The following is a 15299-nucleotide window of genomic DNA, read 5'->3' as shown; positions in this document are numbered from 1 at the left end:
ACGAGGAGGAACTACTAAACATTCTGTTCAGTAACAACTCTAAGGACTTCTGGCAAAGATTTCTAGAGGACGGTCCCCCCCACCACTCACTGACACTCAAGTGTGCTCTGATTATGCACGCACGCTCTATGATATCCCAAATCAACTAGCCCTTAACATATCACATATACCACGCCCCACATCCTGCACCCTCTTCACTAGGGGGGGGGGGGGGGGGGTAAAGAATGCCGTAATGAAACTTCGTAATGGCCGAGCGAACTATGATCATGAGGGACTATGCACTGAGTTCATTGCATATGGGATTAACCTCCTAGCCCCGATCTTAGCCAAGCTATATAATGAAGCTGTTTGCTTGGGGTTTCCATGCACCTGGACCATCAACACTAAGGCTGGAAATCCCATGAACCCGAAGAACTACAGGACCATTATGATTGGACATGTCATGTCCAAGATCTATGCATCAGTACTTGATTCCGAGGTCAACAAATTTGCGGAGTGTCGAGGACTCAGAGCAGCGGGATAGGCCGGTTTCAGACGGGATCATGGACCATATTCTCGCACTCAGATGTATCATCGAGGAGGCGAGGGCACGGAAGGAGAGGGTTTATTGTTGCTTTGTGGATTTTCGCAAGGCATTTGACACCGTTCTGAGAGCCCGCCTCATACGACACCTACAGAATTGGGGTTACGACCAGGAGATCATTTGGGCTGTCATGGCACTTTATGAGCGAGTTTCAGGCAGAGTCTGGACAGGGTCGGGATGGACAGACGAGATCATGAGCACTATCAAGGTCAAACAAGGGTGCCCATTATCACCTACCTTGTTTGGCCTCTACATCGACGAGCTCGAGGTAGTGATGCAGGCACAGGGTGGGGTAGGTTGCTCTCTCGCAGGCGCGCTGATCCGGATTTTACTTTACGCAGATGACGTGGCTCTCTTGTCCTCCTCAGCAAAGGGGCTCCAGAGACACCTTGACGCACTACAGTCCTTTTGTGAGTCTCATGATTTGAAGGTCAACTTGGGTAAAACCAAGGTTATGATCTTCAATACATCTCGAGCCGTCATGCGCGATGAGCATTTCGCATTTGATGGGTCCCCTGTTAAGGTAGTTTCATCATACACTTATCTTGGGGTCGTCTTCTCCAGACCCATCTTCACCATGAGACCCGCGATGCATGCACGCCTAAGCAAAGGATATGCTTCATTGGCTAGACTAGAGAGACAGTGCTTCCGCTCTCACTTTCAGGATCCACGGACGCCCAGCAAGGATGTATGGTAGTCCATGTTGGGGGCCACACTTGTCAGATATAGAGTGGGCCAGGGTGGAGCGGCTACAGATTTTCATGCTATCACGGATGATCCGTGGCAAGCCATCCATCTCTCACCAGATCATTCGGGCGGTGTTTGGATCACCCCCATTACAGCTGGATGCAGCATTTCAGGTCATTACGTATATGTCCCGAGTCAAGGAGTATGGGGACTACACATCCAGGCATAGCAGGATACCATGGCTAACATTGTCCTCTTCTATGGCACTTGCAGCAGGGGGAGACCAGAGGTGTTGGTATACACGTACAGACAGATGGTTTGCAGGGCTAGGGCTCCACATGGACAGACTACCTCCTTTCCAGTACAGCATGGATGCTCCTTTCTCTCCCCTCCTATCACACGAGGACAACCAGGTTATCCGTGAGGATCTACTACAGCTACACACATTCCAGACTTAGTTGGGCCTGAGTGATCTTCCAGTGAAGCTGGGCTTCTATAGAGATCACCTCTTACATATCACAACGAAGGGTTTCATCAATCCACCACCCCACTCGCTGAGGATCTCTCTTGGGCAGTTCCGGATCTCCTCACACAAACTTCGTATCAAGAGCGGCAGAGCAGAGCGGTTACCCAGGGAGAGGCGCATATGCACACTGTGTGACATGCAGGAGGTTGAGACAGAGGAGCATTTCATCTTCAGGTGTCCTGTTTACTATGGGATCCGAGGGCATTTCTACTGCCTCTTCAGAGACAGTGATGGGGTTCTAACCCGTTTCCTCTCCTACCCAGACCAACAATGTCTGGCTGGTTTCATTAATGAGGTGCTCAGACACCAAGATAGGATACTCCGAGCATGGAGACAGGAGCAGACTTCTTCCTCGACTGATACCTCTCAAAGCTCTATCACGGAGTTCTTGCACCCAAATCACATAGACCCCCACGAGGCGAGACCTCGACATGACCGTGACCCGGAGCTTGTGACCCGAGAGCTCAAACAGAGGGTTGACTCACAGATCATACTTGGGGACATCCCCTCCTTGTTTAGGGTCGAAGCCCGACCGACGGGGGTCACAGTGGCCCTGGTTAGACGCAGAGCTGCGACCAAGAGACGTACCAGGACTGCGCCCTTGGGGAGGCGTCAGGGCTCTATTGTTGACCTCATGCCTCCACTTCAACAACCTCATCCATCCTGAGGTCCTGCTACTGATGATGATGATGATGATGATGGTTATGATGATGTCGACAATGATGCTGAGATTGATACATAGAGTCGAGATATGACTATGTTGTACATAGAGTCGAGATATGATACATAGAGTCGAGATATGACTATGTTGTACATAGGATTTAGTACTGCTATTTTGCATTTGCATTTTTTTGCATTCTGCATTGGTGTGGATACACTTTAATACCAGGGCGACATAACATACGGAGGATTCCGCTCTCGCTCCAGTCTTTTTTCATTGTCACACTCAGATGTATTTGATTATGTATGATCAGACTTATGACTCAGCACGGGTGATGATGCTCGTTTAGTAGCTCCACCCTTACTGTGATTTGTATCAGGTTTTCTTTCAGTCTCATAGACCCATTGGTCTTCTGAAGAATTTAATAAAATTTCTTTATTTCTTTTCTTTCTCTCTCCTGGCGTACCCTTTGCTTCAGCCCACTGAGGCTTGTATGAGTTCGCTTTTCTGTGTACTTTGTCCCATAGGCCCGTGAGGCCTCCCGTGGACGTTAATATATATTTCTCTCTCTCTCTCTCTCTCTCTCTCTCTCTCTGCCTCGCCAGCCCTACGCCCCCCTCGCTAGCCTCTCGCCAGCCTTCCGCTCAGCCTCGCCAACCCTACACACAAGAGATTGCCCACCAGCCATTGACCAACAGCCAACAGCCACTGATCGAAGTCGAGGAGCAAGCCATCGGGAAGGTCGACCATGTGCATTCCATTCGTCATCGTAGCCTCCCATCCATCTCTCTGGTCCGCCATTGTTCGCCGGTTACATGGGGAGCTGTTGCTGCATCACCTGTGAGGCTGCGCCATTGACGCTGTCCCGGATCCCCCGCCTTTTGTGTGGCGATGTTCTATTAACCCGGATCCCCCATCACTATCCTTGCTAGCCTCTCCACTGTCTCCCACTGCGTGGAGCAGTTGGGACATGTGGCGCGTCTGTCACGCCACCCTTCATCAGCCACCAGAAGCCTTTTTCCGGTTGCCTCCTCTGTTGCTGCTGCTGGCTGCCCTTTGTGGCACCTGCAGCTCTGTGGGCAGCTCCATGCTGCCAGCCACGGAGGGCCTTTGCCCCTGCCACCCACTCCTGGGGGTACAACACCCCCCACGCAGACTACAGGGCCTCTTGAGGCCCCCACTACAGCCCACGGGAGCACCCAGAGGTCCCCCTAGCACCCACGCAGTTCACGGGGGCCCTCTAGGCCCTGACTACAGCCCAAGCAGGCCCCCCCCCAGCCCTTGTGCCTCACCTTTCAGTAGGCAAGCCATCTCCAAAGACACAAACACCCACCCTGCTCCAGCCTTCAGTTTCAGTTTCAACATAAAAAGTACCTGCTAATCAACAACAAAGAAGGACATCAGCAAAGGGGACACAAAAAACAGCATATTCAAAAAAGTCAAATCCAAATTTTTAACTTTTAAAAATGCAGAACCACATGTCCAGCATGGACTGTTCACCTGACAGGAAAACTAGGGGAGAAAAGGAGAGAAAATACAGTGTCATTTGGCCCAGTGCACACAAGATAGGTGAGCAGCAGGTCAAAACTTGCATAAATACCATGAGGGACATTTCCAAGATGCATGATGCTGACATTGAAAACCTACAGAAGATACTTGGGGGCAGCAAGGACATGGATTTTAATGCTATGATGCAGAACGTGCGTACCTCCATAGAAGAGGAAATGAACAAATGGAAGTCAGATATGCATGTACGAATGGGAATCCAGATTGGAAAAGTACGTGAGAAGATGACCCGCATGGTTGATGCCAAAACTAATCAACACACAGTGATGATCAAAGAGCTGATAATGCAGATCACCAAGCTCAAGGAAGAGAATGAACTACTGAAAGCACGTAACTCACTTGAAGGGAAATCCAACCACCTCTCAATGAGGAGTTGATGCCTGCCCTACAAATGGCAATACAAGGGAAGCATGAGGAGTTCTCCAAGCAGATAAATAAGGGGCAGGCTGAAATGAAAGAATGGAGAGAAGTGGTCACAAAGGGCAAAGCAGCTCCGATAAAGAAATAGTTCATTTTCTGATGCCTTACAAGAAGAAAAGAGAAGAAACAGTAAAGCAATAAATGTCCTTGTTAGAGCTCTAGCAGTTGGGAACACCGCCACAGCAGATGCTGAAGCTTTGATCAGTAAGATAGGGGTCAATCTCACCTTCGAGGCAGCTTGGAGGATAGGAAAGGATGATGCACCAACGAGACCTATGATTGTGAGGTTCCGAACACTAGCAGACCGGTCTACTTCATGAGCATGAGGGCAACTCGGAAGGGGACTAGAACATACTTGGATGATGATCTCACGCTCTTACAACAACAGCACAGAAGGGAGGGGATGACCCAAGTGCTGGCTGCGAGGCAGGAAGGAAAATGGGCTGTATATTGAGATGGTAAGGTTATCATCCGAGAAAGGATAGAAAGAGGTGGAGGAGATACAGATAGTGCATGACGGTGTCGGGCCTCTGAGATAGAGACATAGTGCAGATTGAATATGGCTGTATGGAACTGTAATGAATATGGCTGTATGGAACTGTAATGAATATGGCTGTATGGAACTGTAATGGTACTCTCGAGTCTCTGGTCTGATCCAGACGGCTTTTCAGAGACATATATAGATAGAGACATTCTTTTCTACACCAAGACACGTGAGAGCCCAGAGAGATGGCTGCCCACAGTGACAGGTGACACCTGGGAGTCAGCTCATAGGAAAGAGCTGAAAGAAAGAAAGAAAGAAAGTTTATTAAAGTCTTCGGAAGACCGATGGGTCTATGAGACTCTGAAAATCCTGATACAACGAGCTGTGGTAGTGGAGCTACTAAATGAGCGTCCATACCAATGCAAAATAGTGAGGTACGAGGCTCTGGAGGAGTGGCTGTCCTCTTCAAAACACACTTGAGACCATTCGTATATGTGGTACAAATAGAGGAGCATGCACGTCATATGTGGTACGAGTCCAGCTGCCAGGCGCCCGACCAGTCTTCATTGTTGCAGTATGCTACTTCCCCCCAGACACGTCATCATATACTCATGAGGCCACTATAAAGGGACACAGCCCGTTTGAGACCATACATGACGACATCATAGAGCTCTCTAGGCAGGGAAACACCCTCCTTCTTGGGGACTGTAATGCAAGGACAGGAGATAGGCAAGTGGGCCTACTAGATTTTGCATACAAGAGAGATCCCCACGTGGTCCCAGAGCTAGATGCAGTAGAACTCCGGATCCTGAGACATTCGGCAAATACCCTGAATAATGTGACAGCATACGGGCGGTTTTTACTTGAGTTGGGCGCAGTCCATGACTCATCAGCCTTCAAAGATGGCCATCATGTGGAGGGTTCACTTGTTTCCCACATGGCAGTGGGAAAAGCATAGCGGACTACCTGTTGGGCCCTTTAGCTTTCGCTTCGCAAGGTACATGACCTCACAGTACCCCCGCCTCCACTCGAAGCTAACCACTCATATCTGGCCTTCTGTATCTCAGTTATTACCATGCCAGTCACAAAGAGAGCTGCTCATACCCAGATCCACTTTGATCGTGTCCTCGACCCAGTATATGTTAGTCACTTACCCAGAGAGCTTCCGACCCTACTAGGAGATGATATAGACCTTGCCCACGCCTCGGACACCCTTGCTTCAATAGTACAAGATGCCACCACCAGATCCTTCCCCACGACCCGATCCACACGGGCCTGTGATGGGAAGATGCCTCAAAACCCTTGGTTTGACGACGAGTGCAGAGAGGCGTGAGCCCTGTGTCAGCTGATGCCATCTGAGGCTCACCAGATCTTCCGATGGTTGACACGCCGCAAGAGACGGGCCTTCCTCATACACAGGATGGATGAGATCATCATATCATTTCGAGGCAGGGACCCAACCACTAGATGGGGACTTCTTTCGGAAGGGGAGCCACCCATTCCTATCACTGATCCAAGAGTGTGGCACACGTATGCATGCTCCTTATATGATGTCCCGATGCAAGCACCACCTGACAGGTCCTCTATGCCCAGGCCCACTACCTATCACTTATTTACCACACACAATGTTAGGGCCGCGCTCGGCCATCTACACAATCGGAAAGGCATAGGACCATGAGGGCCTACGGACTGAGCATTTCGCACATGGGCAAGAGATCTTAGCCCCGGTTCTTGCACAGATGTTCAACCATGATGTATGCCATGGCTTCCCACCGGCTTGGAAGACCACTACTATTGTACCAATACACAAGGTAGGAGACCCCATGGACACTGGGAACTACCGTACCCTGATTTGTGGATCGATACTAGAGAGGGAGATCAGTAGTCATACAGAGGCACGAGGACAGCGGGCACTAGGGCAGGTAGGATTCAAGAGGCAGCACTCTACACTAGATCACATCTTCACTCTAAGGGTTATCATTGAGGAGGCGAGGTCCACCAAGGCAGGCAAGATTCAGCAGTCATAGAGAGGCATGGGGACAGCGGGCACTAGGGCAGGCAGGATTCAAGAAGGCAGCACTCTACACTAGATCACATCTTCACTCTAAGGGCTATCATTGAGGAGGCGAGGTCCACACACCACAAAGTCTACACATGCTTCGTAGACTTTCAAAAGGCCTTTGACATGGTCCCACGTTCCCGCATGATCAAGAGACTACAGGAGATGCAGATTCCAGAGACACTGATCTGGGGGGTGATGAGCCTATATGAGTCTATCAGAGGCAGAGTTCGTGCCCCACGTGGTCTATCGGATTGGGTCGAGAGCACGATCGAGGTGAAGCAGGGTTGCCCCCTCTCACCAACTCTCTTCGAACTTTACATCGATGAGATCACATCCTTCATCAGCCGCCTAGGAGGCAAGGGATCATTACTGGCAGACCTCATGATACAGATATTGCTATCCACTGATGATATAGTCTTTATATCATCTTTAGCCGAAGGGTTGTAGAGACATCTGGAGGCCCTAGAGGTGTTTTACCAAGATAGAGACCTGACAATCAACCTTGGGAAGACCAAGGTTATGGTCTTCAACACCTCACGCGCAGTGCTTCGCCGACTCAGCTTCACTTATCACGGCGAGCTAGTTGAGATAGGACAGTCCTGCATGTATTTGGGAGCAGTCTTCACAGGATCCCTCTTCACGATGACCCATGCGGCTGAGGCACGACTCACAAGAGGACGGAGTGCTTTGGCTCGACTAGAGCGACAGTGCTTCCAGGCACACTTCCAAGATCCACAAACGAAGGGCTAGCTTTTTGATACGCTAGTGTATGCACGTATATCCATCTAGCTTGCCAGGCACGGTATCTAGATGGACAAACTTTCTCCCTTTCAATACAGCGTGGACACGTCTCCTAAGTCGATCCCACGAGATGAGATCAATCGTATCATACAATTAGATCTCCTCTAGCTCCACACGTCTCGGACTTGGGGAGGGGTCCAAGAGGTCCCCACCAAGATCCAGTTCTATCGCAACCACTTCCTAAGAGTATCGGAGGAGGGATTCATCATCAAACCCCAGTACCTCAAGGACAAAGGAGTCTGACATCCACTGAGGATTGCCATTGGACAGATGCGTGTTTCGTCACATCAACTGAGGATTAAGGCAGGGAGAGCTGCAGGTATACCCAGAGAGCAGAGGATATGCAAGTTATGTACGTTGAGGGCGGTTGAGATAGAGGAGCATTTTCTCTGTATTTGCCCAACCTATTATGAGATACGGGGACGCTACCACTGTCTCTACCTGGAGGGGATTGGCTTCAGTCCACTATCGCGACTGATCCATTTCCATGACCAGGTCTGTTTGTAGCTCTATCTAATGGAGATGCGTTGGCATAGGGAGACACTCCTGTGACAGATCAGAGAGCAGCAAGAGGCGGCTAGACCATAGGACATGGAGACTCACCGGGCACAACGACACGTTAAATAGTAGACTCATACAAGCCTTAGTGGGCTGGAGCAAAGGGCGCGCTAGGGCCCTTGCTGAGTACTAATCTATGCTAGCAAAATCATAACCATAATCAGAACCAGTCAATCACAAGCTGAATCAAGTTGATCTCGAAGCTAGGACTCAGAAATCGAAGCCCGGCACAATGATGGCTCTCTCGTGAGCTTTGAAAATATATCGTATCTACATGTGGCCGGGGGAGCATCGTCCTTGTCAGTCCCCTCTGAGGAAAGCTGTGATAGGTCGGACCTCAATAGAATGTGCTCTCGGCACTCTCTGTCTCACGCATGATCTCTGCATCCCTCTCTCAGTGGCACCGTGTCAGCTCTTTCTGCGTGATTGCACACTTTATCCCATAGGCCCGCAAGGCCTCCCGCGGACGTTAATACATCTCTCTCTCTCTCTCTCTCTCTCTCTCTCTCTCTGGGGGAAGGGGAAGGCAAGCCATAACTAAGCTCAAATCTTACCATATGCAGCCCTTAGATTTTCTTTGTTCAACAGCTCAAAAGATTGCAAGTTCACAGCATCCCCACCAGGAATCCTGCCACGGTTTTTCAACATTCAATTTATTCATGCGGCTTTTCCAATCATAGCAAAGAAAGTTGCATTCTATAACCTTTCACTTCAATTGAAACTTGAACATTAATGAGATGTACATTCATAGGACTAGAATATATCCAATCCTATACATTAAGACCTTTTGAAAAGTAAATGAACGAATTATGTGAGAAAAGAGGAGGCAAAGAGAGAAAAAGAGACAAATGAAATCAAGGAACTTGGAAGAGGCATGAAATAAAGCTAAACGTAGAAGAGAATAATAACTTAGTGAGCAAACCTACATTTATGTTCACATGAGGACTATCATTTGGGTTTCTGAAGAATTGGAATCTTAGTGGTGAACCTGGTGCTTATTAAATTATGAAAACCAACCCAACAACAAAAACAAAGAAGAAGCATAAGAAATGCGAGAGAGAATTGTTGCTGCTGCCCTGCTCCCGAAGCTGCTCTGCCATAGCCTCTCCTCCCTCCCCTCCAGCCTGCCTCCGCCTCCCTCATTGCTCCTTGCCCACCCCACACGACTCCTGATCCCCCGTCGCGCTGATCCGCCCTCCTACGCCTCCTTCTACTCCCTCAGCAGCTCCTTCTGCCCCCCGCACCTCCTCCGTTCCCCGTGCCACCCCTCCGCACCTCCTCCGCCCCCCACCCCTTCTGCCCCCCCGTACCCCCTCCTCCGCCCCCCGCACCCCTTTTGCCCCCCCCCACACCTTCGCCTCTACCCTCAGACCTCTTCTCCGGCTGCCCTCCGCCCCCGCCCGCGCCTTCTTCTCCACACCCGTGCTTTCTCCTCCACCCCTGCTCCTTCACCGCCCGCCGCCCCCTACTCCCTTCCCGCCTCTAACCCCCTCCGCCTTTGCTCCTCCCCCCCCGGTGAACTCTCCTCTTCTCACCTGACAACTCATCTGTCCCTCCCATCCCTCGTTTTCTTCCTCCCCCTTTAAGCTTTCTTGTTTCCCCTTTTTCCACCCCTCCTCTTCCTTCCGCGCAGCTTCGGGTTAATTGACTTATGCCTCGGAGAGAGTAAGCTTGGTGGTGACACTTGTCTAGCTAGAAGGGCTCAATAGGTGCAGCATGCAGTCCAGTCACTGCAAGACAAGGCAGTTGCGGGCAGAATAGTGGGCCTCATGCCCACAAGGAGACAGGTAAGAGACTCGATCTAGGCAAGCTTGGCACTAGAAGGAGACCACATCAAGGTGTTAGAAATGACCCAACAGAGGGTACGCACAACGGAAGACTGATAGTAATGCCCAGGAGCTCACACAGTGTGATGTGGGTGTGGAATCACAAACTTCTTAATTTATGTGCAAGCCAGTAAATAGACAATGCTCAGAGACAAATATAGAAGCAACACTTTATATTTCCGTCCGTCCAGAAACTAGGACAGGATACAATACCAAAATTCCTTCTACTACAAGCCTGACACTTCTAGATCTCTGAGCCCGCGTGCTCCACCTCGAGCATATGTAGACTCTCTGTCTAGATCCCTTCCACCTTGCTGTCCGAAAGCCAGCCTAGGTGGGCAGAACCTTGAGCTCAGTCTGCAGCCCTATGTCAGCCTCCTTCTCCTCCTGTGTGTAGGTCCAAGGGTGGGCCTGTGGCTGCTGCTGTCTGCTCCCCAACTGCTGCTTCAAGTGATAAATGAATGAGGCCAAATGCCTCTCCCTTTATAGGCCCCAAGGGGGCTGGCAAAAAACCGACCAGCCTGCACCAAACTGGCTGACCAGTCTGTGGCTGGTCCATCCCTATTAGGGCTCACAAACCGGGGCCTTTTGGGCCCACTCTTCTAGGGCCTTGGCCCTCCAATCAAGGCAAGGGCCCGGCCTCTATAAAGGCAGGTCCCTGCCTTATGGCAGCCTCCTTTGCTGCTCCAACAGGCCTCATCCAGCCCCGTACAGCCTCGTACCCTGCTCCGTACAGTTGTGCCACCTGCCCCGGGTCTGCACACCCTTGCTGTTGTCAGCCCCACCTGTCCGCCTCTATTCGGGGCCTGTTCCAGCCCGTACAGACAGCCCTTCTAGCGCCTCTGCCAGGTTGCTGTGCTGCCCATGTGGCAGCCCCATTCTCTGCCCATGTGGCAGTCTATACATCCCTAGGTCTACCTCCCCCATGCTCTCCTCATATGGGGGCTTACAGATGGGGAGGTGACCATTCCAACACCAGGAGGTCACCATCTACGGAAGAGGCGTCTTCCTCATCCAACTGAGCTCTCTTGCTACCGCCTTGACACTTGTGGAGCAGAGCCCCATCCTCCTTGGCCCGCATCTGGTGTACCTTTTCCCTTGGTACCATGGCTTCATAGTGGAGGACATGGACACGACACACCATGTTCCCCGATTCCCAGTGACGCTATGCTTCCTGAGGCGTCCAAAGGAATACAGAGCCATCCTTCCCTTGGTAGAGCATTTGGCATGGTGCTGGAGTCCCTACAAGATTCGGCAGCTTCAGTGGTAGCAAACGACAGGATCCCCAAGATTTAGATTGGTGGTCGAGAGCCTAGAGTCCCTCCCAAAGCTGATCCACCTTGAGACCCTCGAGGGGGGTACACTTCGTCAGAGAGTAGAGATCTTCGGATTACCAGGACAGTGTCTTCGTTGCAGGTAGATGGGCCATCTAGCTTGAAACTGCCCTCGTGGTCAAGGACGGACTCCTCCCCCCCCTCCCCCGTAGGACAGGCAGAGTCAGCAAGACAAAGCCCGTCACCGCTGCAAACAGGAGCAACAGGTGTCCCAAACCCCCTGGGTGACACCTTCAGAGGGAGAGTGGACCCAGGCGGGCAGAAAAAAGAAAAAGAATTGGCTTGAAAGCGCCACAAACAATGGGCTAGACGCACAGAGAGAGAGGGAGCAGGACGAGAGTAGTGGAGGTACAGCAACCACAGTCACCCTTGCGTCAGCAGTGTGCCCCAGCAGCCCCTAACGTTGCGATGGCAGAAGCTGTAGAGGGCAGCCACAGAGCGGTCGAGAAGAAGGGGACCCAGAGCTCAAGTGTGCCTAACCAGTAGGGAGGGCTTGAGACTACCCCTATTCCCTCCCGCCCCCCTCGCCCTCCAAAACCCTCTTCTCTTCACGCCCTCCCCCTCCTTCCAAGCTCCCCCCTCCTCCCCTCGCCACTCCTACCATGGTCATCCTCACCACCCGCCCCCCTCCCCCCGCCTCCTCGCCTCCCCTCCTCCCTCCATCCTCGCCTCCCCTCCCATAGCAACTTCTTCAGCCCCCCCCTCCCACCCCCTTATCAGCCCGGCCTCGCCTCCCCTGCTAGTAGGCAAGGGCACGACCACATCTCCCGCCTCCTCATCTCAACGACCGGTCCCCCTCCCTTTTAAGCCATCCTATTCCGGGGTAAATACAAAGGGAAGAGGCTCGTCTTCCCAATCAACAGCTCCCAAACTTCAACCTGGATGCCCTCTCGAGAGAGACTTTTAGAGATTGGGGCCCTAGAACTACCTGGAGATCTCGGACTCCTACCCTCTACCATTGGAGGTGACGCTCATGATCTTGCAGCCCCAAAAAGGGGGTTCAATCAGCCTGGTGGGCTCCCAGACTCATCTAGTTTGGCGATTCCAGTTCACCTCCACATGGTTAGAGAAGTGGACCCCAGGGGTATTTGATGCTATGATGGGGGATCAGATCTCACGCATGATGGACGAGTGGATGGGTCCACTCGGACTTGATATTTGACACACCCATGGTGCTGAAGTGAACTTCTAGTTGAGCTTCACGCAAGAGAAGCCGATTTATGATTTGACAGTAGGGGTTATCAGAGTGCCACCGGAGGCAAGGATTGATCCGGCACACTACTGGCCACTCCAAAAGTGTGCTGAGATGTTCAAAGTGGACGTCTCCTTCATGTTGCACTGGGCGCGAAAGATTGGCACAGAGCCGGTGTCCAACCTCGTAATGCACTCGCACAGACACGGACTACTCGCCCTCCAAACCCCCCTCAAAGTCACAAAAGGCAATTTTTTTGGAACAAGTACCCACTCACAGTCGAGCCTTGTTTCCTGTTTTCCCATCCTCGTGAGTTGGACCATAGTGAGTCGGAACGTGCACGGGCTCCACGACCGTGCACGTAGCCAGGCGCAGTACTTGATCCTTTGGCAGGAGTTGCAAAGGGCAATGGTAGGGCGAGCAGCGGACTTCCTTTTGATACAAGAGCACATGTTCTTAGCTTCAGACATCCAACGGTGCCATCACCTTCTTCCTGGGAGAGGCCCGAAGGTGTGGTCTATTGTCATAGGATGGAGTGGAGGGGTCTGCATCTCAGTCTCCCAGTAGGCAGTGGCCCCAGAGGTCTATGATCGCGGTGAGCTTATCCCAAGGCGAGCAGTTTGGATGGGAGTCAAGATGGGAGAGTGCAAGATCGGGATCTTGAACGTGTATGCCCCGGCATGTAGATAGCACCGTCCGACATTCTAAAGGAGGCTGGCGGAGTGTATGCCAGATGTTGACTCCTGGATCGTTGGAGGAGACTTCAACAACCTGGAGTTTGGGGAGGACAAGCAGGGGGGTACCTCCTTCTCCGAGATGCCAGCTTCAGAGTGGAGCACGTGGGAGTAGTTCATCTTCACGATCAATGGTAGAGACCCGTGGAGAGAGCCAAAGTTCAGCAGGATACCTGGCAGTCTCTGTTTCTCCTTTGACCAGAGGAGACATGATGGACTGCTTGAGAGACTGGATCGCTTCTATGTTGGTGACTGGGTACTCCACAGAGGCGGCTCTACTAGGATTCTAGCAAGCCAGAGGACCAAACCTCTGACGTTTGAGGAGTTGGGTCCATTATTGCTACAGGAGGAAGCTCTGGAGAAGCTCTACAACGAGGACAAAGACGACAAGGCGATGCTGGCGAAGGATTCCGCTGGCAAAGGAAAGGACAAGCCTAACAGTGGCAAGTCCAAGAAAGACGACTCTGACAACGAGGGAACTTCTAAAAGAAGTGCTTCTACTGTGATACGCCAGGACATTTTGCAAAGGATTGCAGAAAGAAAAAGGCGGATCAGAAAAACAAAAAGGAGTCCAACTCAGATTCAGAGGGAGAGGCCAAAGCAAATGTGGTAATTAAAGAGTTGTTCCTGGTGACATCACCGAGTGTTACCAAGGTCAGATATGTTGATCCAGAAATCACAATGAGGATGTCTGACATAGAGATGTGGGTCGACGAGAAGTCAGATGCCTTTGTGAAGGTGAAGGACAGCATGGAGCGCTTGGTACCTTTCACGTGTGTGGCTGTTGACACTAACACGAGGGTGGATTCCATGGAGGGCCCTGGGTTCTCATGGTCAGATGGATGATGTACTTCAGAAGGGGATAGTATAGGATTACACAGGTTTTTGGTGGGTGCCTCAATGAGGTACAGGGTTTGCTTTCAGGGCAAACACACGGGCAGTACAATAGTCTAGTATGTACTTGATATTTTGCATTTGAGTTGAGCCTTTATAGCATGCTGTGGAGAGACTCTGTTCTTCATTTGTCTCAGGTGATACGAGATTGGAAGGAATTGGCCTTCTTCGAAGGCAGAAGGGGAAGTATTGGTGCTTCTTCAAATCTCGGACGTAGATTGCTTGAAGGTGATGGACAAAGAGTACTGAAGCCAAAAGAGTACCTGCTTGAGAACTCAGCGAGAGTTCATGGTCCAGGTAAACTGGAAATATTCATTGGTTACAGATCTTGCCAAAGGAAGGACGGGTTGAAACAGACCCTCAGAGCATGGTGCCTGGAAGACTCCATGTTGTTCACTCATTATGAGGGGGACAATTGGAAGATCGTGACGGCTGGATTGCTCGAGTTTGAAGGCGGGAGCGTGACTGAAGGAGGTGGTGCCAGGAGGTGCTACCAAAGATGGACCTATGTACTAGGATGGTGTGCGGAAGCGGAACCAAACCTGGTGGAGCAGGAGCCACTGGATGAAAAGCTAGGAAAAGATTGACACCGAAAGGTTCCATAGGACTACGACCAGGGAGTTACTGGAGCATCGTCATCGACATGTTGGCATTGGGCCGAGATGTGTCGGTGAGAGGGGGTGTTGGAAAGGTCACCTCCCCATCTGTAAGCCCCCATATGAGGAGAGCATGGGGGCGGTGAACCTAGGGTTTGAGTGTCTGTCACATGGGCATCTGATTGGATGCCATGTGGACAAGAGCCAGTAGGGATTGAGTGATAAGATGGGGCTGCCACATGGACAGCATCTTGGCTGTCATGTGGGCAGCACATCTAGAGCTGTTGTGGGCAAGAATCAAAGAGATGGAGGGTACTCGGAGCTAGGATGGATCTGCAGCAGCAAAAGGCGAAGCAGTAGCCAGCACAAGGAACC

At 51.3% G+C, this 15299-nt stretch overlaps 1 protein-coding gene across 3 annotated transcripts in view; it reads right to left on the bottom strand.

The window, feature by feature from the left end:
* Positions 1–15299, bottom strand: part of LOC147881325 (protein ACCUMULATION AND REPLICATION OF CHLOROPLASTS 3, chloroplastic-like) — a 177545-nt gene that overhangs the window by 152580 nt on the left and 9666 nt on the right. For all 3 annotated transcript variants that reach the window (XM_087370128.1, XM_087370129.1, XM_087370130.1), the window contains exon 2: positions 8903–8976. In XM_087370128.1, the coding sequence (XP_087226254.1) occupies positions 8903–8976 (74 nt within the window). The remainder of the gene's footprint in view (positions 1–8902; positions 8977–15299) is intronic.

This window comes from Dipteris shenzhenensis, chromosome 31 (genome assembly GCF_047967505.1).
Source record: "Dipteris shenzhenensis isolate YYH24624 ecotype China chromosome 31, Dip_SZ_1.0, whole genome shotgun sequence".
Taxonomy (NCBI): Eukaryota; Viridiplantae; Streptophyta; class Polypodiopsida; order Gleicheniales; family Dipteridaceae; genus Dipteris; species Dipteris shenzhenensis.
The sequence above is the reverse complement of the archived record's forward strand: the minus strand, read 5'-3'. Positions and strand labels throughout refer to the sequence as shown.